At 42.2% G+C, this 22,429-nt stretch overlaps 9 protein-coding genes across 9 annotated transcripts; 5 read left to right on the top strand and 4 right to left on the bottom strand.

The window, feature by feature from the left end:
- Positions 1-3,712: 3,712 nt before the first annotated feature.
- SS1G_10083 (hypothetical protein) lies at positions 3,713-4,863 on the top strand (the record flags this gene model as incomplete). The annotated part of the gene is made up of 2 exons (XM_001588486.1): positions 3,713-3,762; positions 4,047-4,863. The coding sequence occupies 2 exons, from the start codon at positions 3,713-3,715 to the stop codon at positions 4,861-4,863; spliced, it is 867 nt and encodes a 288-aa protein (XP_001588536.1).
- A 1,182-nt stretch (positions 4,864-6,045) lies between these two features.
- Positions 6,046-6,435, top strand: SS1G_10082 (predicted protein; the record flags this gene model as incomplete). Its single annotated transcript, XM_001588485.1, has 1 exon — positions 6,046-6,435. One exon carries the CDS (start codon positions 6,046-6,048, stop codon positions 6,433-6,435), a length of 390 nt encoding a protein of 129 aa, XP_001588535.1.
- Positions 6,436-6,797: 362 nt separating this feature from the next.
- Positions 6,798-7,269, top strand: SS1G_10081 (predicted protein; the record flags this gene model as incomplete). The annotated part of the gene is made up of 2 exons (XM_001588484.1): positions 6,798-6,841; positions 7,095-7,269. 2 exons carry the CDS (start codon positions 6,798-6,800, stop codon positions 7,267-7,269), a joined length of 219 nt encoding a protein of 72 aa, XP_001588534.1.
- Positions 7,270-7,663: 394 nt separating this feature from the next.
- SS1G_10080 (predicted protein) lies at positions 7,664-8,509 on the bottom strand (the record flags this gene model as incomplete). The annotated part of the gene is made up of 1 exon (XM_001588483.1): positions 7,664-8,509. One exon carries the CDS (start codon positions 8,507-8,509, stop codon positions 7,664-7,666), a length of 846 nt encoding a protein of 281 aa, XP_001588533.1.
- A 2,186-nt stretch (positions 8,510-10,695) lies between these two features.
- On the top strand, positions 10,696-11,760 carry SS1G_10079 (predicted protein; the record flags this gene model as incomplete). Its single annotated transcript, XM_001588482.1, has 1 exon — positions 10,696-11,760. One exon carries the CDS (start codon positions 10,696-10,698, stop codon positions 11,758-11,760), a length of 1,065 nt encoding a protein of 354 aa, XP_001588532.1.
- A 1,136-nt stretch (positions 11,761-12,896) lies between these two features.
- Positions 12,897-15,476, bottom strand: SS1G_10078 (hypothetical protein; the record flags this gene model as incomplete). Its single annotated transcript, XM_001588481.1, has 6 exons — positions 12,897-13,065; positions 13,301-13,490; positions 14,041-14,118; positions 14,196-14,809; positions 14,862-15,069; positions 15,122-15,476. 6 exons carry the CDS (start codon positions 15,474-15,476, stop codon positions 12,897-12,899), a joined length of 1,614 nt encoding a protein of 537 aa, XP_001588531.1.
- A 391-nt stretch (positions 15,477-15,867) lies between these two features.
- Positions 15,868-16,865, bottom strand: SS1G_10077 (predicted protein; the record flags this gene model as incomplete). The annotated part of the gene is made up of 3 exons (XM_001588480.1): positions 15,868-15,957; positions 16,269-16,381; positions 16,826-16,865. 3 exons carry the CDS (start codon positions 16,863-16,865, stop codon positions 15,868-15,870), a joined length of 243 nt encoding a protein of 80 aa, XP_001588530.1.
- Positions 16,866-17,730: 865 nt separating this feature from the next.
- SS1G_10076 (conserved hypothetical protein) lies at positions 17,731-19,256 on the bottom strand (the record flags this gene model as incomplete). The annotated part of the gene is made up of 2 exons (XM_001588479.1): positions 17,731-18,730; positions 18,874-19,256. The coding sequence occupies 2 exons, from the start codon at positions 19,254-19,256 to the stop codon at positions 17,731-17,733; spliced, it is 1,383 nt and encodes a 460-aa protein (XP_001588529.1).
- Positions 19,257-19,607: 351 nt separating this feature from the next.
- Positions 19,608-22,073, top strand: SS1G_10075 (hypothetical protein; the record flags this gene model as incomplete). The annotated part of the gene is made up of 1 exon (XM_001588478.1): positions 19,608-22,073. The coding sequence occupies one exon, from the start codon at positions 19,608-19,610 to the stop codon at positions 22,071-22,073; it is 2,466 nt and encodes an 821-aa protein (XP_001588528.1).
- Between the last annotated feature and the right edge of the window lie 356 nt (positions 22,074-22,429).

Below are 22,429 nucleotides of genomic sequence, written 5' to 3'. Positions count from 1 at the left end.
GGGTGAGCTATAGTTTTTTTTCTTTTGTAGGGTTATACAATTTTAAGAGACGAATCAATGTCTACTTCGTTAATTGTGATATTTTTATCTATTCCAATTATCTTCCTTTGCGTCTCTTAAACCTACCTCCTCTCGCATCACGGCTCCTCGCTCATACCCGGACCCAGGAAACAACAAAAAAATCCCAATCAAAGCCTTCATATCCAACCTCCTCCCTCCAGGTCTTTAAATCTCTTTACCAAAACTTTCTTTAGCGAAAATCATAACCGAAAACTACCCATCAATACCATGTCCCAACACGCCCGAAGATTAAAATAGCTCCATATACCCTCATCTTCAAAGATCCCGCATCCCTCGTCACGGACACAGCCGTTCGTGCTTCTTAAGCGAGGTCGATGGTTTGGATTTTCATGATGGTATTCTTATGATTAGTTAGTAGTGGAAATTATCTCGATTCTTTGGATTCGGAGCTTAGTATTAAGGAGATCGGGTAGGTTTTACCGGAGTATTGTGTTAAAGTGTTGGATGAGGGGAGAGAAGGGTTTATGTGGAGTTTGGGAGGAATTTGGCGGGGAATGGGAGTGCGATGGTGAAGTCTGGGGAGGAGTGTGTGGTTTTGTGGTAATAGTGATGGTGAAAGTGGGGTTTGATTTCGCTTGTTTGAAGGAACTTTTGTTGTTACGCTTGGGTATTGTGAGGCGTGGTTAAGTAGCGCGATGCGAGAGTCCTAATATATAGGTTCTCTGGGGTGAAATAAGTCGATTCCCACTTCGACTTATTTAATCTTTAAGGTTGTTCTTGTGGACTGCATTGAGATGAGGATTCTTCACTGATTTGATGGAATTAAAGTATGGGTTTTATTTCTTTTCTTTCATTTCATTGAATAGGTGGTGAGGGAACTCATATAGACAATCGAAATCTTAGATCCGTCCTTAGTCCGTATTGCTTTCCAATATACCGCCTCATCATAGTGACATGAACTCGGGCGGAGAAAATACCATTCCCACACTCAAAGCCTCTTTTTTCCGAGAGTATCGCCTCATCGCAACAAAAGGTCGGAATGAAAAAGCAACTGAGCGATTCTGTCACACAGAAGAGCTCCGTGGCAACAAATAGTTCTCACTTCGCCCTCTTCTCGCTATTTTTCTTTCTCACCGTCGAGCGACCTAGTACTAAAATCTACATCTGACATTCGATGTAGTGGCAAGGTCTCAATATCCGTCTTTAACGCAATGATGAGTCGAATGGCTTGATTTGGCGTGTGATGGACTTTAACTAATACCGATGCAATGGCGAACTTTGACACCTTCAGCACACAGTGAGTCGATATCAAAATTCGAGTTTTGAGTTATTCTTAAAGAAAGACAAGCTCGCGATAACTGTTCCATTAACTACTTCTTGGGCTTGTGAGATATACTTGTTGTTTCGAAGCCTACAAGATCAATGTCAGGATCTGGATGTAAGTGATTATCCTCTGGATCTTGGCAGGCTAGTAGTTTTTTCGGATTGATACCTTGCGTATATTAAAACCTCACCTGGCTCGTTCGTTGCAGAGAGTGTTGTATTGTATCAGAGTGGTTCCTGATCTAGCTGACCAGAAGACTGAGCTTAAATTGGTAAGATTGATAAACGCAATTGAGACACTTCATGACAAAGTCATCCTCCCGGTGTAAAAGTACTGCGAGGTACAGCTTCTGCAATGCCATCACGATTGTAGAGGGTTGGTACCAAAAGAGGATTCCCTGCCCTAACCCACACAAAGTAATGCTAGGCTATCTTTTGTTCTTGTGCTATCAGCGAAAAAGTGCAAGTCCTCGGTCGACGAAAGGTTAAAAAGTTCCTCAGACAAGAGAATCTAGTGATTTGAGTTGGAGGCGAAGATGATATTGGGGATGGCTTTTGAGATAGTAAAGTTAAAATTGAAGGGAAACAACTTCTCAGGCGATGGATGAGAAGAGTATTGACAGAAAACGTATTCAAAGGAATTATTGAAGATTGAATAGAAATCGGGATTGAAGTTGTTTGGGGAATCAGAATGAAGAATTTGTCTTTGAGCTCGAGGAGGAGTTTGCTTTTGAGCCACCAAACCACGTGCCTAGGTTATGTAACCATACACAAGATTTTCGAAAATCACGACAATAAGTTATAACCCCTCACGAAGTTCACTGCCAACATGTTCAAAAGCATCATCCACCCTCGAGACTTTTTAGAATAATCTCGGTGCCCATAGTCATACCGGGAGTCCAGAGCTCAATTGTACACATGTACATCGTACCGTATGGAGTTCGACTACAATGGTCGTTTGTTTGACTTCAACAACAATAACAAAAAGTCTTTTGATGTATGTAAAATTCCTCTTCTTTTTGTCGTGCTTCTTACTCTCGCAACGATTGTCATGTCATACTTTTAATGTATATTAGGTTATCATTTCATATGCAACTATTCCTCATGCAGTCGAGGAATCTCCCTTTTCTGCAAAGCTAATTGGTTTGCTAGTGATCCTAATCAATTATTGGTCTTACATGCATAACCTCATTGCATGGATCCTGCATGATGGCAGTGCTTGGATTTTAATATCCATTTCAAATTTCGTTCCTTCTTGTCTCACTTGTTTCTGCCTTCAATAACTCTTGTATCTCACAATGCTATATTTCGTGCTAGAGAAGAACTCGGATGGAGAAATCTTAAAGCTTCCGATTTGCTTCGATTGCGAGAGCACCATAATTGTCTCGAGACTAGATCCCCAGGCTTTCCGCGCATTTATGCGGCTAAACAGCTCGGAGTCTTATAGCACCACAGAATACTTTGTTAGGCAAGGCTGTGCAGTATGTAGACTCATACTTGCCATATTTCAAAGCCCGGGCTATTTGCCACCTAGTTATATCGATCCAGGACGCGTTATGGTATCAAGCACACAGCAGACATTACCTTGGCCAAAAAATTGCAAGTCTGCAGAAATTGTCGTTCTCGAACCCGAACAAGGTGCGCTAAATTATCTTTGTTATATGAGGTAAACCATGTGGAGGGAGGTACTTGAGAGGCCTCAAGGACTAGTTTGATTTTCATCGTTCACGGAGGAGTATTGTCTATCATTTCACTGATAATGAAGAAGCCGGTATACAGAAGTTTGATATACCGGTTGAAAGTCATAAGATCAACGACTCGTCTGGATCTACTACCAGTATTACTTTGGCAAGGAGATGGCTTCGAGATTGCATCAATAACCATGAAAGGTGTAAATCAACAATAGAATCAAATTCAAGATTACCATCACGATTGCTCCAAATCAGTTTTTCTAAAACTAAACATCGTTACCATGTTCGCCTCTGTACTTCAACCACACTTCCTCATGCCAAATATGCAACGCTCAGTCATGTATGGGGAAGCACCAACTTTGTCAAACTACTCAATAGCAACCTCTCATATTTCCAGGAAGATATACCATTGTCCAGTCTGACCAAAACATTCCAGGATGCAGTAAAGGTGGCTTTAAAATTCGGATTTCATTATCTTTGGATAGACTCTCTGTGCATCATTCAAGACGATGCTAATGATTGGCTGAAAGAGTCTGCTCTTATGGCTGATGTCTACGGTGGTTCTAGCCTCAACATAGCCGCCACTGGGGCACGGGATGGTAACGATGGATTGTTCTTTGGCAGAGACCCAGATCTCATCCGGATGGTCAATTTAATGACATCAGAATATAAACAGGATGGCTTTGGAGACAATGATTGCCGGAGAGATAATTCAAGGCTTTTATATGTTTGTGTCGATCGATCAATGTACAGGCGAACCTGTCGAGATTCGCCATTGTACCAAAGAGCATGGATTTTCCAAGAACGTTTCTTAAGTCCTAGAACAATACACTTTGGAAGACCCCAGATCATATTTGAATGTCGTACTTGTGTGCGCTATGAGACATTCCAAAAAACTAGACCAACCAATTTTGAGAATTAGAGCACTGTACAGTCTCGAAAACATGACTTTCGTCGTGCTTGGTCAATTGTTGTCGAAGATTATTCAAAAACCAAGTTAACAATAAGCAGTGACAAGCTGGTGGCATTGTCAGGTATTGCTAAGCATTTTGCCAACAAATACAGCTCTGAATATCTTGCAGGAATATGGAAGGAACATTTACCACACGCCCTGGTATGGTCTGCAGATGATGAGCATGGAACTGGACCACTTCCACTGCGGGGACCTAGCTGGTCATGGGCGAGTAGGAACGGATCCATAAGATATGATAGGATCTACTCCTTTGTAAAAACGCCATTTGATGACCGCCCGAGCTCATGGACTGCGAGCGATTTCAAAATTCTTGATGTTCAGGTTCAGACAACTACATCCGATTCATACGGTCACTGCCTGGGTGGTGAGATGCGTATCGAATGTGTCAAACTGATCGATGGTACTGGTGTTTCTGATGGGGTGTACCCAGGAAGAAGTAGCAAAACCATTCCTATCGGAGACGAGTCTTTTAGTATTAACTATTATTTTGACGACAGGAGGGAACATTCTAAAATATTCCTACTGAAGATTTTCACAAGGATTGTGCAGGAACGCTCCGAGGCTATTTATCAATGGACTCCAGAAATTCAAGGAAGACCATCACCTCCTTCAAGTCATGCCAATGGTATACACGACTGTGAAGAGGGACTTATAATAGCTCCTGTCGTCGGTAGAAAGGGGACTTTCACACGTATAGGAATATATCATCTTCCCGGTTACATCGGTACTTTGCAAGCTTTTGAGGACGCCAGAAGTAAGACTGAGTCTTTACAAGAGGATGAGTTGTCATTGTACGAGCAAGGATCTGGGGTCAATGAGGCAGGAAATCAAAGTTATGTTATCACTCTCATCTAACAACCACTGGTTGGCTCCATAGAATATGATCATTCGTATGCCATGTCTCTCGTTTGCTCCAAGATCTCAAATTTGTGGGCAGACGTCGCACATTCCTGTCTTGGTGATTTAGGCCAACGGTCAATAGCCAAGTGTTCATCTGAATGCCAAGGCCAATGCCATTGCGAGACCACAATGATGGGGCCCCAAAAATGAGATGGGAATTTTCTCCTAGTTCCACATCACATTGTACGAAAAACATCAATGCCAAGTTCCAAGCACAGGTTCAAAACTCCAAGATCAGGTGAAACATTCAAACCGAAGAAACCCTAATCCATCTCGAGCTCTAGGTGGAACAAATGAATTTTCTTCCTGCTATCGTCATCAAAATATATACCAACCAAGCTCCAAGCCCTCACTGAAACCCCAAGAGAATATACATGAAGTTATAAACAGCAAAATCTTCCTCCGGCAAAGAACACAACGGCGTGTAAGAGATAAACGAAGACCAACATAAATTTTCCTCGCAAACCCACCACGCACAAAAACATCATCAATATAAAAGCCAAGTCCCAAGGCCTCACTCGAAACACCAAGTCCAGATGAACACTCAAACAAAAACAAAATATATCGACTTCAACAACACCAGCAAACTTATCCTGGAAACTCCTAACGTCAAACATCCGTGCGTACCCCTTCATCTCCCACTTCAATGGGCCTATAGCTAATTTGGTTATTGAGATATTTTGGATCTATATTTATACTCTTTATACATTTAATGCTCAGTGAACAAGATTTGTTTGGATGAGTTTATGAGATAAGAAGGATAAATGTTCTTATTATAGGAAAGACTAGACGGATAGAGATAGATTGGGCGGCTTTGCCATGCTTTTGCGGGGCCTTTGGGTGCCGCGCTTATGAAATTGCTTTTGTGTTGACTTTTTTTGGTTAGTAAAGTTCATGTAATGGGAAAGTTAAGAGTTGATGTATATGACGAGATATATATCTTGTCCGCGCGCTCCATGTTCTGTCTGCCGGCGCTATTCGTTTCTTGATATTCCGATTCATCCATTCCTCACTATTAGACATTTCTCCTCGCTATAGCTATAGCTAGTTGTCTTCACATCTCCAACTTTAACAATCACTCCCTCAATCCTCCTCTAAAAAGAAAGAAAGAGAAACTATCCATCCATCCATCCAAAAATGCACATCTCAACCCCCCTCACCCTCACCCTCCTAACCCTCCTAAAATGTACACCCATCCTCGCCCTCGACTACACAAGCACCTACAACCTCGCCTCCGCAGCCCGCTGGGACGCAAATCTCATCGATACCCCCAACAACGTTTCCTGCACTGTTACCTACAATGATGTTTCCTCCTTGCTCATCCCCGATGCGGATGGTTATCTCAGTAGTCCGATTGCAATCGCTATACCCTGTAGTAAGAAGAATTATGTTGCTACGACGGTCGTGGGGAAGGATAGTTCGGTGATTAGTTATACGGTGCCTGGGGGGAAGGTGGTTACTTTTGTGACGGGGAAGAGGAGTGTTTTAGGGGATGGGGAGGTTGTTCAGATGGTTTTTGGGGCGTGATTTGATGGATGGATTGATGGTTTGGGGAATTAGTTGGGCCGTGGAGGGAGAAGGGAATAGTTTGTAGGTGGTGGAGCAGAGGGGAGTAATCGGGAGCTTTTTCCGGCAAAAACAAGTAGGAAGGTGGATTATGTTGAAAATATGAAGGAGGTTGTAATGGCAGATAGAGAACAAAAGGTTCATGAGGTCACGATCAGAAATATTTTAATATGGCTTCCGCAAACCGCGGAATGAAGCAAGAAGCAAGGGGAGCAAGCAAACATACACACAATCAAATCCGACAGGATAATAATTTATGAACCGAGCACAATTTTTTAAACCAATGAGGGTTATACCGTATATATCTCTTTGCACAATAATAAATGCATAGTTCCACTAAAGACACGGGATACCCTTTTAATACTCTGTATGTACGAAAAGTACCCATTTTCCCATTTTCCTTTCCAACACACACACCCCTGCTCAATAAAATACCCTACATACATACAGACAGACATATCAATTCGATAACCACAAGGATACGGAGTACCATTCCCGGCATGCAATCCCTATCCTCCGTACGCAGTACCCCTTTCCCTCATCCCGTCGAATCCACCAGTGGATCTATCTATCTATCTCATCGGATAAGCTAAGCTAAGCTAATCATCAGCAAGGAACAGCAAGGTACAGCACACCACAGCCAACTGGGTTTGCACAGATCAGCGACTGTTCTGGGCTGCTGAGCGTGAAACAAATCTATGGGTTCTGGGATGTTTGATATTTCTATTGGGAGGTGGTTTTTTGAGGGCCTGTTTTTCTTTTTTGAAGAAAGAAGTCCTGTTTTGGAAAGATTAAGGAAGGTTATTCATCCCGGTTCGTTGGGTGGACGAATTGAAGATTAATTCGTACGTCCTTATGATTGATTGCAAGAATGGAGAATTTGTAGATTATAAGATTATATTCGGTGACTATGAGTGGTTGTTTTCTCCTTCGATATGATATTAACTTCTTTGAATTTCTGAATATTCGTGGTCCATTAATCTCTACTCTTTGCGTCGAGATCCTGCTATATCTACACAAAATTTTGCTCCTTGAGATTTCCTCTATCATTGATAAATCATTATCAAACTCAATATTAGACATTAGTATTCTCTCTTAGATTATTGTCGACTCGGTTTGAGCGGTCTCATCGCGACTTTTGTATGCAGCCAGCCGTATACAACATTATTTCCACCATCAAACCATCCAACTATTCCTTCGGCACAGCTCTTAAATATCTCACTGCAGGTAACTCTCTACCTAACCAATCCTCTCCCTTCCTAATCTCACCACCATTCCTTCCAGGCCCATCACCACAAACCCACGCCCCCTTCACACCACCTTCCTGCCATCCAAAACAACTCGTAACTTGATGTTTGCGCAAACTTCCTTTATCTTCGGCTAGTAATGTGTAACCAGGTACAACATCTCGACGTCCAGTGGCCTCTTCAAGTTTCTCGCGTGCATAGGATGCTGTGATGTGAGGATGCAGTGGAGGCTCAAAATCTGGTGTGAATCTCATGAGTTGTTTATACCAAATCCTAGCTTCTACTTCCAACTCCGCATGGCTCGGTAATGCGATGTATAACGTCTTGATATTTCCGAAATGTCTCAACTCTGGAATTGGGCAGAGGAACGAATCACGTGCTCGATGTGTGAGGTATGATTGTGTGAACATTATGTGCTGGATGAGATGAGTTGGAAGCTTCGGGTCCAGGAATGATGTTGTGGCAAGCGAGCAAAAGTTTTGATGAGCGGATAGCTGGCAAGAGGGATAATAGTATAAAACGTCGACGGCGGGATGGAAGTATATGGCGCCCACTTCCTTTGCCGCAGAGGGATTGAGGACTGAGTAATTCTTAAGAGCAACTTCACGAGAGGCCCGACATGTTTGGGTGAGTGGTGGAGGTTGGGATTTATATTTGTGTGGGAAGTTGTTCGAATCGTAGTCGGCTTCGATGATGCGTGGAATAATGCGATGTGGATCCAGGGAGAAAGACCAGACTCTGAGTTGAAGTTCGATGGGAAGTTTACCAAATTGTGAGAATGATGACATTTTGAAGTGTTTTCAGAAGTTGTAGAACGAGGATTTAGGATGAATCGAGGAGCTCCCTGACGTATATATGTATATCTGTATATGATGAGATAGGGCTGAAAGATGGTTGCGCTCTGATGTCCAATATCTCCGAGTTCGTGAATCGTTGAGCAAGTATCACGTTGAACTGACAACAACAAATTCACGTATAATGTGTACGAGAAATACTTATATAAGTAGTTATACAAGAAGTTCCAGCCACAGACCGATATTTCGATATTTCGAGCTTTTAATCCCCTATGGCTGTGGCAGCAGTAAATTCGAAAGTCTGACCGACTTTATTGTTAATATCGCGCGTTGGCAAAAGTGGGACAGAAACTGATTGACAGCACTGTATTTTGTGGTCTAAGGAACTCCATTTAGTAAAAGAAGTATTATATTACCGACGAATATAAGAAAATAGGGATGAATATTTAAAAATTAGAAAGATTGAAATGACATTAATTAATATTTCTGTCAAAGGCATAAATTTGGTAATGAAGCACTTCAATCTCAAATAAAAAGTACACCTAATAAGTCCTCCAGTACCTTAAACTTTAGGCTTTGGAATCTAATGGCAATATATGGTGAATTTCACATAATTGAAATGCAAACATTGATAATTGAGATCCTGAATGCGACGAAGCTTATTTTGGTGTTATTTGTCCCCCAACGGTTTGACTGAATGTGATGCAGTTGCAGTTGCAGTTGCATGAACCAAGCAAGAACGACCAGCTGATGATCCTTCCAGCTTTACTCGGTGTCCCATAACTACATAGCCACACAAATTTACATGGCCACAAAGCTGATGTTGAAGGAATTCGAATGCGACCTCATATACAGGCTCAAAGTAACATATTGACCTAAAGCTGCAGCCGAATGGTACTGCAACACAAAGAGGCTGCAGATATAATATGTTCCCAGAATTGGATAGCGGGGTAAGATGTGCAGATGTGCAGTTTTGAAGCTTGAGCCTATTTTCGAGATGAAAAGATAAAAATCAATTTGGAAATGCAAGAAGAAAACAATTACTTACTTACTACCTAGTTAGTTGATCTTTCCGTGAGATGAAAATATCAATGTCGTCGCTATTGTTGAAATAAAGAGAATTAAAAAAGGATTGAGGTCTAAGGCTAATATGTGATCATTAAGCTTATAAAGGAGTGAAAAAGGAGGCCAAATAAAAAAGTCCAGGGCTGCATAGACCAACAATAAACCTTAAAACAATTATTAGTGGAGTTTTATAGTGGAGAATCACTAAAATATAGACCATTAACGCCTATAACCAGAGATGGTATAGCAAAGACAATAGCATAGGAGTGGCTCCTCCTGTATCTGTGTAATACAAACAAACCAAGGTGCCATGGCCAATGATGGCCGATGCAAATGACCACAATTTATCATCATATGATCATCCAAATTGAATTCTATTCATTCATCCTCTTTACCTGCAGAGCACATGATGTGAACGGAGATGCCATCCGGTGTTTTGGCTGCAGCAACAGCAGTTATATGCAGATTCGATTAATGATGCTATGCTATGCTAGGAAGTGAACTTGGCGGATCAAGGGGTCAAAGCATAAAGAGACTGGAGTACCGGTACAATGGGTTGCGCCCACAAACTTGCATCTCTTAGAATATCGAGAACGAATACAAAGGAAGCACACGATCATTTTCACTCCAGGTGGTGATACCTTACCTGGGTCCCGATCAGAAGGATGGCAAAGAATACAACACTCAGGAATCTAGTCCCATGACAGTTGAACCAAAGTTCTGGCCTCTGTCATGATACTTCTTCACGTACCACGACAATTTCTTGGTCGGCGCTTAAATTCTAAGATGACAGTGGTCTAGATCTTTACTGCTGTACTTGGTACGGCTAAATGTGACCTGACCGTCTAGGAGAATAAACGACAAGCGCCCCTAACAATCTAGTTCTATTGAAATTACTAGGCTACTGGACTTCGGATAGGGTGGCTTCATTTAGTGGGAGAATCCTACTTGGGCCGTAACTGATCGTGGTCGAGATCTACATATTGTAATATAAACAAAGGTGGAAAGGTGGGGAGACACTTTATTTAACCTTATATATTTTTATCAAATATCTTTCCTCCTTTTACACTTTTAACTGACGACTTTCCTATAGTTAATACTATATCGGATTCAAGATGGGATATGAAATCTTGTCGGAGAAGTTAGGCGGAACTCCACCACAGTATTCACGGTTACCACAACAAGAGCAAGACGATGCCATACGACCGGTATCTACAAAGATATCACATTCATCAAATATCTTTCAATACATTCGATTCATTATCTATTCACTAACAGGAATCGCATTTATCACATCTTTTCTTTGGGCAGGGCCCGCTGCGCTTCGTTCATACCTCAATGCTCCATCTTCCTCATCTGCTTCATCTACCTCTACAGACACCTCTTCTCCAACTATTAGTCTCATAATCTCTTCCTCCGAATCAAACCTTGATCTAAATTCATGGACAAAAGAGCTAAAGAAAGATAACTTGGCAATCATCGAATACAACCCCCCGGCCTTCTCAAGTGAAGGCTCAGGAGCCCTCATCTTTTTAAAGTACATATACGAAGCGTACGATAATCTCTCTGATATCTCCATATTCATCGAAAACTGGGCACCAGCAGAATATACCTTCCCATTATCCAAAACAGACCTAATAAATCGTCTCGACCTCGCTACCGTCCAATCCCGTGGCTACGTCCCCTTCTGCTTCCAGGATGTATCAACCTCAGGAAGCAACGATTCTATCATCTCATTATTTCGCCAACACTTCCCAAACGATGAAATCCCAGATAAATTCACCTCTCCTTGTGATAGTTTCGCAGTTTCAAGAGATACAATTCATTCGGTGCCAAGAGAACAATATCTCCATCATGCTAATCTACTGAAACGAACATGTGCGACTTCTGAAGGGACAAATGAGTGGAACACCATGTGGAAGTATCTACTTCTTCACGACGATACGAAAGAAGTTACTCTTTCCAGATCATTGTGTAAAGGTTGGGGAATATGTCTAGATGAAGGAGAATGGGAGAATCTCAATGGATTATGGAAGGATATGGATACAGCAAGAGGGAAATTGGAGTTAATGAAGCAATTGGGGAAAACTTTTGATTTGAGTGAGGAAATTCAAGCATTGGAATATGAGTTAAAGGAATTGAGATTTGTGGTGGAAAATGCGAGGGATCGTAGTATTTGAGGTTAGTTCATTTATTACCGTGTGTTATAAGATTACATATATTGAAGTATTAGAACGCTAAAATTCAAACTTGGAATATATATTAGGTATTAACTCAAGTTTTGGACTACAAAGCTCCTGATGTCAATATATAATAATAAGTGCAAATACTGCGCTGTACTACACAGGTGATTTGCAGGAGGTACTCTATTTGAAACTTCCTTACACGTCTAAGTTACAGATATTAATCTTAAAATCAAACATTTTACCTCCAAATACAATATATGTTCTTTTCGAACTTATATAATTCATCCACATTATATTGTATTACTCCTATCCCATTAGTTTCAATAATCCCTATCCCCCTCCACCTCTTCCATCTATCAAATTATACGTCCTTTACCTTCCTTATCCCAATATTATATAAAACTTATCCTATTATACAAATCCTATCTTCTATCCAATCTCTTTTCCTCAAATTTTTAACTAGCACCCAACGGCCTACAAAAACTCTCTCTCTCTCTCTCTCCCCCTCCCTCCTTACTCTCTCCAAATTAACTTCACCAACAACCTCCCAATTGCAATCCCTTCCCCTCAATATGCTGGAAGTATCCTTACAACGATAGTATAATTAGTACCAACATACCAGCGATATTATCTCCCGAGGAACCAAAATCGCAGAAAAATAACATTCATTTAATATGTATATATATAGATAACCTTTTTAACCAAGATTGTGAAAATACAGCAAGCAGTACTCAAGCGTACATTCGTCGTAGCACATCTAGCTGTTATAAAATTATAACCTGTGACTAGAACGGTGAAGATGGATAGATCTGCATATATAAATTTATATATCTCGCCAAGCTCCATATCCACAATCTCCTATTCAGAAAATTCTCACCACCGATAAGTCGAGGTTATCGTTCCTGATATATACGAGTACATCCTGTACGCAAAACTGATATCAGGAGATCTAGGCTCCGCTCAACAAGCTACTAATATTCAAACCTTAGGATTTAAATATATATACGATGTCGTGGTAGTTTGTAAGACGGGAATCCTTTGATCTTGTGGATACTGTGTAGAGGGGGAATTTAGATTAAGATATTTGTTTACGGGCTGGGACTGTAGGCTGCGATGTTGATGAGGCTTATTTATTTTAGAACGGAGAGGGTTCCTGGACGGAGGATGATGGACTGGAAGAACATCTTATATCTTGCATGCGCCAATCGGGGATGTGGTTCTGAGATGGGGAGCTTGAGTTCTTGTTCATAGTTAGGGGTGAAGTTAATGGGATGTTTCAAGGAGGATGGACGCTGATAACTGAATGGTTATATTAGCGAATATTTGAAAGCTCCTTGTTTCTTGAATGAAACCGCTCTACAAGTCTAGACACATATGGTCCTATTGATAAGTCACGCCGAATGACTAGCTATGGACCAAAAAGCAGGGAACCTCAGGGGTATTATGGATGTTCGTTGAATAACGAAATCAGGGTAATTAATGAAGATATAAGCACTAGCGATATGTGCATATCGACGATGAACTTGAAACGAACATAAAATAGAACCCTCCTCTTCCTCGAATTCTTGAAAAATGCCACTCTTCGTCTAGTAGCCCACACTGCTCGAGGACAACCTTTCCTACAACTCCTTGAAAACTCTTCCATATCTCGCAAGCAATCGTCAATCCGACTCCAAAGTCACAAATCAATTTTGGATACATCGGATGTGATGAATATCGGAGGACTTGAAATAAAATATTAGCACAACATGGGGGTCTATGAGTCTCAATACATTCGTGCAATTGCCTCAATAATGGTGGTAACATTCCCCTGGAAACTTCTCGTAGAGTGAATAATCGGACGATGATAAAGGCGAGGAAATTTAATCAAGATATGTAAGATCTTACCACAACAATCACTTGCATGTTGTGGCGAGACACTCTAGCCGAGTCTAAACAGAAAACATCGGAGATGCTGTGTTACATTCGTATTGAAGTTTGGATTTGAAAAAGATTGGAAAGAAGGTGATCCTAGCTATTACAACGTGGTAGGCTTAATATCGTGGTGAAATTCAGGACTCTGAAGTTTCCGGGTATCAATAGAGAGAATATGACTTAACTTGAGGCAATTGCTGTGCTGTGATTGTTTGTGATACAAATGGGATATAGCAAGATCACCTAGCACAGCGATGAATTTATAACAAAATAAATTTATAATAATCATGCAAATGGAATAAATTATACAAATATATATACAGGGGAATCTCAAAACAACCAATGAAATCACTTCCGTACCGATGCCACGGAACCTCGTTGCTACAACACCACAAATCTCATCTAAAAAGACCCTTTCGCACCAGGAAACTGTGAGAACTGAGAAGTATCAACCGAAGTCAATTGAGGACAGCCCAAAGGAGCCAAGGCTTTAGTAACCGCTGAATTTAGCTTACTTAAAGCAGAAGAGGTGTTTTGGAATAAACCTTTAAGAATATCCGGTGCAGCTTGTTGAGCAAATTGGAATGCAAAACAAATAGCATTATTTCCTTGCGTCAAAGTGGTAACGTCATATATACCACCTGTCAGATTCTTAATGTCAACACCAGTAAAGGAATTAACTGTGCCGGTATTTCCTCCAATGGAGACAAACTCGAAGTGTTGTAGACCTGCGGCGACTATATCGGCGACGTAAGGTACAAGGCCATACTCGTCGCCAATAGCTCGTTTGTACCAGTTGTCAGGGATCTTCTCGTGCCCTTCTGTCCATACAAAGCTACCTGGTTCTCCGGTAACAGAATAGAATGACTTCAAGACATCGCCGTTGAGGTAGCCCTCAGGATATTCGGAAGATTTGTTGGCCATGTATCGATAAACGAAGGTATACGCTGCAGGTTGTACGGCGATTCCAGAGAATGGCGCGTTGAAGAAATATGGATTGTTGTCAATGGATTGTTGAAAACGGGTTGCGCGGAAAGGGGTTAGGACTGATAAATCATAACCGTTAGGACCCAACGGCAAAGCGTACATTTCTTCGAATTGAGACATGACTAATTTGTAATCATTACCACTGATAAATGTTAATCACCACTCCTTCAAATTTATGATATAGCACAACTTACTACTGATAAAGATCTCCACGAGCAGGTGAGACATCACACTCATATTTGTTATGTGAACCAGAGATTCCCTGTGGTTTACCGAGAAGTCCAACCGAGCTCAGCAGGCTTGAAGATGGAGGTCCTCCAATAGACCAACTCGTCAGATCGCCGTCAAAGACCGCGCCATATATAGATAGGAACGCTCCGAGATCAACTCCCATACCGAAGACTGTACTCTATTAGTATAAGATATCATTCGTCATGACAACATTGCAACTTACCATCATAAGTTCCTTGAACAAATTGTGAAACAGTCGCTACTCCATTATGTGGGATGTAGTTATGATTAGCCATGGCATTTAAACCAGGACAGGGACCACGTAAGTCATTAGGACCCGGTGCAACAAACGCATGTTTGCCGGAGTTAGATACATATTGATCGGATGCAGAGAATCCAAAGGAGCGAGGAGTTGATACACGCTTCTCGATTCCAGCTTCGATTTGGGCAGTGATACTTGCAAGAGAACGCTTCTCTTCTTCACTCATTGAATGAGCAGTATCAAACATGCGAGAAGGAAAGGCGAAGGCGCCAGTGAAGCAGACGGCGAGACCCGTTATGGCAAAATTGTACTTCATCTTGAGGTTTTTACAAATATTGACGAGGAAAAGGTAAAAGTAGAAGGTGGTGAGAGTAACAGATAGTGGAATGGGCTGTATTTATGTTGACCTGAATGTTCAAATCTGTAGTATGCTAATCCTAGGGATATTATCGACTTAGCATACCATCGACTACAACAGATTGTGCTAAACGGAGATTGCCTAGGCTGAGCTCGATCACAGGGCGAAATCATCGCAATACTCAAATCACGGCAGGTGATGGTCTTTGTGATTTTTCCCTTCATGGACCCAGCCTTCTCAGTGTCAAAGCTACATATGATGGGATAATGATTCATTTAATTGGCCAATCACCAGACTACCATTTCTTTCAAAATCAAGATCTAAGATATCAACTGCCATGTTCGTGGCGCTATACGCCGTCCAAGAAGAGCGGCGCGAAGAGTATCTGGACGATGTGGGGGATAGCGCGTTGAAAGCGGAATTGCAGCATAGCTTTAACCTAGTCTATGATCTTAGCGGCAGCGATTCAGATATTCGTAACGCCAGAAAGTATAAAACTACAAACTCTATGCACATACCGTAGACTGGTAAGCAGCAAGAGGAATGGGTAACCTGACTACTTTGCTTCGGAATTTTATACTTTCTTGCAGAAGGATTTGGAATTTGTGGCGTAGTACCAATGTCGGTATGGCATTAGCGTCGTTGACATGTACCGGTAGTTACTTCAATGAAACAATCCGCCAAAACCTTCGAGGATTGAGTCCGATCAATACAGATAGTTATGGGACGATTCTATGAGATGGTATTTACAGATTCCCAGTCAATCTTAGGCATGATTGTAACGTGGAGCACCACCTTGGCACGAGGTGGCGTTTTCCCATTTTGATGGGAGATATTGCTAGCCTTGTAGATCTCCGGTAGATCTATGGTGAGGCTAGTAGTAAGTCGCCGAAGGTTGGGACTGAGTTTTCGATATGTGCCTCGACTTTCCTGATGTCAAAAGCATCGATAATTTGCTGTTATATAAAGCAGACGCAAAGTTGTAAAGAAAAGCTCCTTGATCTGAGGAATTAAGGGACATAGTTGGGATCTCATTTGCGATCCCATTGAGGTGACAGAATATACTAATGATGTGAGTGTGAGTAACCACCCACTTCTCAAATATGCCCGCGGTCGGAGAGAAAGTTGCACAGCCGGGAAAAAGAATTGTAGACCATATCCTAGGACTACATGTCATATTCTTTGGTAAAATGCAGGATCAATGCAGATTTCACATATATTGCACAATGACGTCGAGACTCCGCCTGAGCAGGAAACAATGCCATCAACCCTGCAGTAAATGCCCATACACCCCGCTCGATGCTCACCTCTATCTTCTAAGCATCTGACCACACCAGGACCAAACATCTAGCATTGTGAATGCGTCTCGTGCCTACTCGCTACTTGCATTCCATATTGTTAATTTGAACGCCATCCATATTGAAGCAGTCTGGACATTTGTTAACATCAGTCGACAGTATATACCAACGTCGTGCCACCGGCACTTCAAAGGTCCTAGCGGCTGGTTTCAATAGCATCTTAATTGATGTGTGACAAAGAGCTGTTATCAAATGACATCGCGCATCGGGCCAAGAAAGTATATAAGTAGTTGTTAGGATGAATGAATCTCGGTTGATGGAGACGCACACCCCGCCGAAATTATTTGTCTTTGCGCACCTGTGAACCTGCTCTTGCTTGGTCCAAACATCAAAAACAACTTCAGCTCGCCGCTTCGCCTGGACTGTTGATAAAAAGAATCCTGAACTCGCACTTAAGCCTCCTAATTCATTTTTTGATGTTTGTCTCGAATCAAAAAGCATTGTAGAGCTTTGATGTCTATATTGATCTTGGACACAGCGGCCGATGACTGGATGCACCTTGAGAATGGACTTCCAATACCACTCCTATGTCTAATGCCATATCCTTTGCACGCGACCCCTAAGGTCGACAACAGATCATTCTCAGCGCCAGAGTGAGTATTATTGTTGTGACGGTTTGCATTCATGGACAAGTTGATCAGAACGATTTGGCGCCTATATTCAATGTAGGGTAGAGTGGCAGAGATAGATGGCCGTTTCTGCTATAGAATCCATCGCGACGCTTAATTGGAAGCGATTAATGTCGGGTGCTTTCTCATGCACCTGCGCTGGGCTTCTCTGGATTCGTCAAAAGCAATAGTCTTTCCATGGTCCGTAGAAAGTGCATACCAGGTTGCACAATGGACAAACCAATACTATCCAAAATCCCTCCTAGTTTCACGATCTCTCCTTGGAGAGTCTTGAGGAATCTTCTTTGGCCAGCTTCTAGAAATGTCGATTCTATCTCTCGGTGCCAGAACTTCGAGTAGCAGAAATAACAGGTAATCGATGATCACACAAAGGCAAAAAAGTTTCCCTGCCCATATTCCGCAACCATAGTATCTCTTGAGACGATCAATCAAAGCGAAGCTCTGTACACCGGCTCTTCCTCTAGTAGCGCTCCAGCTGGCTGCGTCGGCTGCATCATATCCATAGAACTCTGCCTCACTTAGAACGCCGAATATGCCATCATATATCCTTTCTGTTCTCTCTGCCACATCTGTCCAGGAATACATCATTTTGACTTGATCGTGAAACTTTTCGGTCCGAACTTTGTTGGCTCTTAAAGACGCAATTGCTCGTCCCGTGGCAGCAACCAGATCATCTTCATCAGGCTTGGCAAAAACTGTCATGTGTGCTGGAAGCACTTCTGGTATCCCTCCCACTTGTGTGCACACGACATATAATCCACAACTAGCAGCTTCAACTATGACAGTTCCAAAAGCTTCAGTCAAACTTGGATGTAAATATATGTGCCCTCTAACCATAACATCCCGGACTTCCTCATGTCTGACCGGACCAAGCATCTCAACTTTATCTTGCAACACATTCTTCTCCAGCATCTGCTCCAGATCAATGGCTTTAGGGCCTGATCCTGCAATTATAAAATGCACATTGGGATGGCTGGCAAGAATTCGAGGAATTGCTGCAATTAATAGGTCGGTTCCTTTATTGTAGAAAAGTCTCGAAACCACAACAATTGTTATTACATCATGCGGACCTAGTGGATATGGAGCAGGAGGGGGGTGCTTTCCTGGAGGATCGGACGGATATGAAGGATGTGATAGAGGTCGAAAATTCTCCGCCACGACTGCATTTGGAATAACAGAGACCATGAGGGGGTCAAGAGAAGCGCGTAAAACCGTGTTTTCTTTGCTAGAATTGGTCAGAGAATTCTTGATTCATTAATAGCAACCGGGCAACTCTACCAAGTATGGCTAACACAAACTACATGATCAACGTCGCTCAATGTGAACTTAAGTAGCTTATTGATTAATATATTGCCTGCATCTGCGAACCCAAACAGTGAATGATCTGTAAACACAGTCCTCAGTCCCATCGTCCTCGCATGTAATATAGCTTCATGGCACATGCTACTCATGCTTGCATGGCCATGAACAATTTCAATTTGTTCCCGTATAACGATATTGCGGAAGATTGGGAAGAATGAGAAGACCGTGGGAAAGGTACAGGAGCGAAACATAACAAAAAATGGAACATGATAAACTTTGAGGCCATTTGTAAGATATCTGACACCAGTTCTGTCCTCATAGGCGTGTGTAATTATTATAACTTTGTGTCCGCGGTCGATGAGCTTAGTAGAGAGTTGGTAGATGTGACTTTCGACTCCTCCTGGTTGTGGGAAGAAGAAGTCGCTGACCATAGCAATATTATACGGCATTTTGAAAGTAAATAGAAGACGACTGGTGGGAACAATTATTCGAGAAAGGAAGTATTTTGAAGTTCAAGGAGGAACCAGAACCATTTGTAGTTGTCATCGCAAATTCATATTTAAAATGATGAAAATCGCCCAATGAAGTCAGAAAGCTCCAACTCCAGGAGCTTTGGGCTTAAGGTCAGCCTTGTCAATTCAACTCAGTATCAGTGCCCCATAAAATGCCATTGTGATCTTTAAAGGTCTCCGTAAAATTTTTATTTTCGGTTTCCCAATTCTTCTCAGTTAACTGAGAGAAGTTTTGTAAATCGCCAATTGGCATTCTCCTTTTTGAAATTATTATTCATAGATTTTCAGATGTATTCAAGATATGTTCCTCCTTCTAAAAAGAAGGTAACCGTAGGGGATCAACTAAGTCAAGCTCCTCTATCTCCTCTCAAATCATCCTCTCCTCCTCCACCTCCATCACCCGCACCTGCGATTCGACCAGATGCTTCCTCATCTTATGCTCGATATATACCACCTTCTAAATCTAACGTAAAACCTGATGCGCAATTGAATGCCCCCAAGCTGGGCCTCGAATCGCCTTCTCCTGCCTCGAAACGAAAACGTGAAGATGCTTTAGAGCCCGGTCCGGAACCTGTATTAAAGAAGGCCAAAAAAGACAAGAAGGAGAAATCTGTGAAAGTGCACGCGTCAGCCACTCTCGACGAACCGCATGCAGATAATGCTTCATCAGAAGAAGCGCAAGAAGTGACAAAGAAGGACAAGAAGCAAAAGAAAAAGAAGTCGAGCGATGACAGCACATCATCTGAAGAGACTACAGAAAACCCCGAGGATATAGATGACAAAAGGCATAAAAAGGTGTTGGAAAAGCGCGAGAAGTCGATCAAAAAGGCAGAGAGGCGGGCGCGCAAAGCTGCCGAAGAGGGTCGAGATGCTGAGGATGCCCAGGAACCAGAAGAACCGGTGGAAATTCATAATTTAGTTCCACTGCCACAACCAGAACCCATCCCCGAACTTCCACCTCCATCGCTCGAATCTACTCTTCCATCATGGCTTGCTTCCCCTATACTGGTGTCACCAACGACTACTGCGCAATTTTCCGAAGTAGGGGTCGAGGCAGAAGCAGCCACTGTTCTTCGGTCCAAAGGCTTTAACGAAGCATTCGCCGTCCAAGCTGCAGTACTTCCTCTCCTCCTCCATGGCACCCGGCAAAAGCCTGGCGATGTGTTAGTGTCAGCAGCTACTGGGTCCGGAAAGACCCTTTCATACGTTCTGCCCATGACCCAAGATATTAGCCGTAACATTGTCACTCGTCTACGAGGATTGATTGTTATGCCAACTAGAGAACTTGTGTCTCAGGCGCGTGAGGTGTGTGAAGTTTGTTCTAGTGCGTTCTCTGCCGGTAGCAGAAAACGTGTGAAGATAGGCACGGCCGTAGGGAACGAAGCTTTCAAAGTCGAACAAGCAAACCTTATGGAAAACACATATAAATACGACCCAGCACGATACCATGAGCAAGAAAGGCGAAAGAATTTGAGATGGGAGAGCTCTGATGCTGGAACAGATGATGAAGGCGAACCTTTATTAGACGATGAGGCCATTTCCCCGTTGCCTGATCACATCATCGAACCGGTATCAAAAGTTGACATTTTGATCTGCACGCCGGGAAGATTGGTCGAGCACTTGAAATTTACCCCTGGATTCACCTTAGAATATGTCAAATGGCTTGTTATAGACGAAGCAGATAAACTACTTGATCAAAGTTTCCAGCAATGGTTGAATGTTGTGATGAGCTCGTTGGCGACAGGGCAGAACTCCTTTCCAAATAACAGGGATAGAGTGAGAAAAATCGTTCTCAGTGCCACAATGACCAGAGATATTGGTCAATTGACCAGCCTGAAACTTTATCGACCAAAGTTGGTAGTTTTAGCAGGCTCGTCTGCCGGTGATGATGGAAAGTCTTCACACGCACATATCCTACCGCCTGGACTTGTTGAATTTGCTGTCAAGGTGGATGATGAGAATTTGAAGCCATTGTACTTGATGGAAATACTGAAAGGAAATGATATGATAGATGATAGCAAGATTAAATCGGACTCTGACACCGATTCCGACACCGATTCTGATTCTGACTCTGATGATTCATCTTCCGATTCTAGTTCAGACAAAGACTCTTCAGAAGACAGTTCTTCCTCGGATGACAGCTCAATATCAGGGTCTGATTCTGAGTCAAAACCAGATAAAGTATCGCCAAAGTCGAAACCAAAATTCAAGACAAATCCACTGCCTATCAGCCACGAACCTCATGGTGTCCTTATTTTTACCAAATCTAATGAATCTGCTATCCGTCTCGGACGTCTAATTTCTTTAATTCACCCTTCCTACACCGAAATAATCGGCACTCTTACCTCCACCACCCGTTCTTCCGAACGCAAAGCCTCCCTCGCCTCTTTCTCCCGTGGCAAACTCCAAATTCTCGTCGCCTCCGATCTCGTATCTCGTGGTCTTGATCTTCCTGATCTTGCGCATGTCATCAATTACGATGTTCCCACGAGTATCACAAATTATGTGCATAGAGTAGGTAGAACGGCGAGAGCGGGGAGACAAGGTCATGCCTGGACATTAGTTGGGAATAGTGAGGCGAGATGGTTCTTTAATGAGGTTGCGAAGAGTGAGGAAATTAGGAGGAGAGAAAGCGCGAAGGTTAAGAGGATAGTCGTTGATGCAAGAAAATTTGGAGAGTATAAAAAGGAAACTTACGAGGAGGCTTTGGAGGAGTTGGGTCAGGAAGCTATGGCTATTAGGAGTAAGAAATAAGTCTAGAGTGTGAATTTAAATATATATGAAGTGTAAACAATAAATCCCTAGTGTTAATGAAGTTGTACTGTAGATTATCCGTGATTCTTCACAACTCCTGGCGCTCCGAATGTTGTGGGATATTCGGAGCATGCTTTAAGGTGGTATACGACTGAAGAAAATAACACGAAACTCGTCTGGGACATTGGTAGAACTTTTCAACTGTATATTATATTATTTATTGTAGAAGAGAATAATCTAATGTTGCCATGCTTCAGGCTTCTTCTATCATAATTAAAGAAATCTAAAATACTTATAGTCTTTGCATAATTGACTAGCCCTTCATTTCAGTATTGAGATTGTCTACCAAGATCCAT

This window comes from Sclerotinia sclerotiorum, genomic scaffold, assembly GCF_000146945.2.
Source record: "Sclerotinia sclerotiorum 1980 UF-70 scaffold_15 genomic scaffold, whole genome shotgun sequence".
Taxonomy (NCBI): Eukaryota; Fungi; Ascomycota; class Leotiomycetes; order Helotiales; family Sclerotiniaceae; genus Sclerotinia; species Sclerotinia sclerotiorum.
This window is presented reverse-complemented; position numbering and strand designations above follow the sequence as displayed.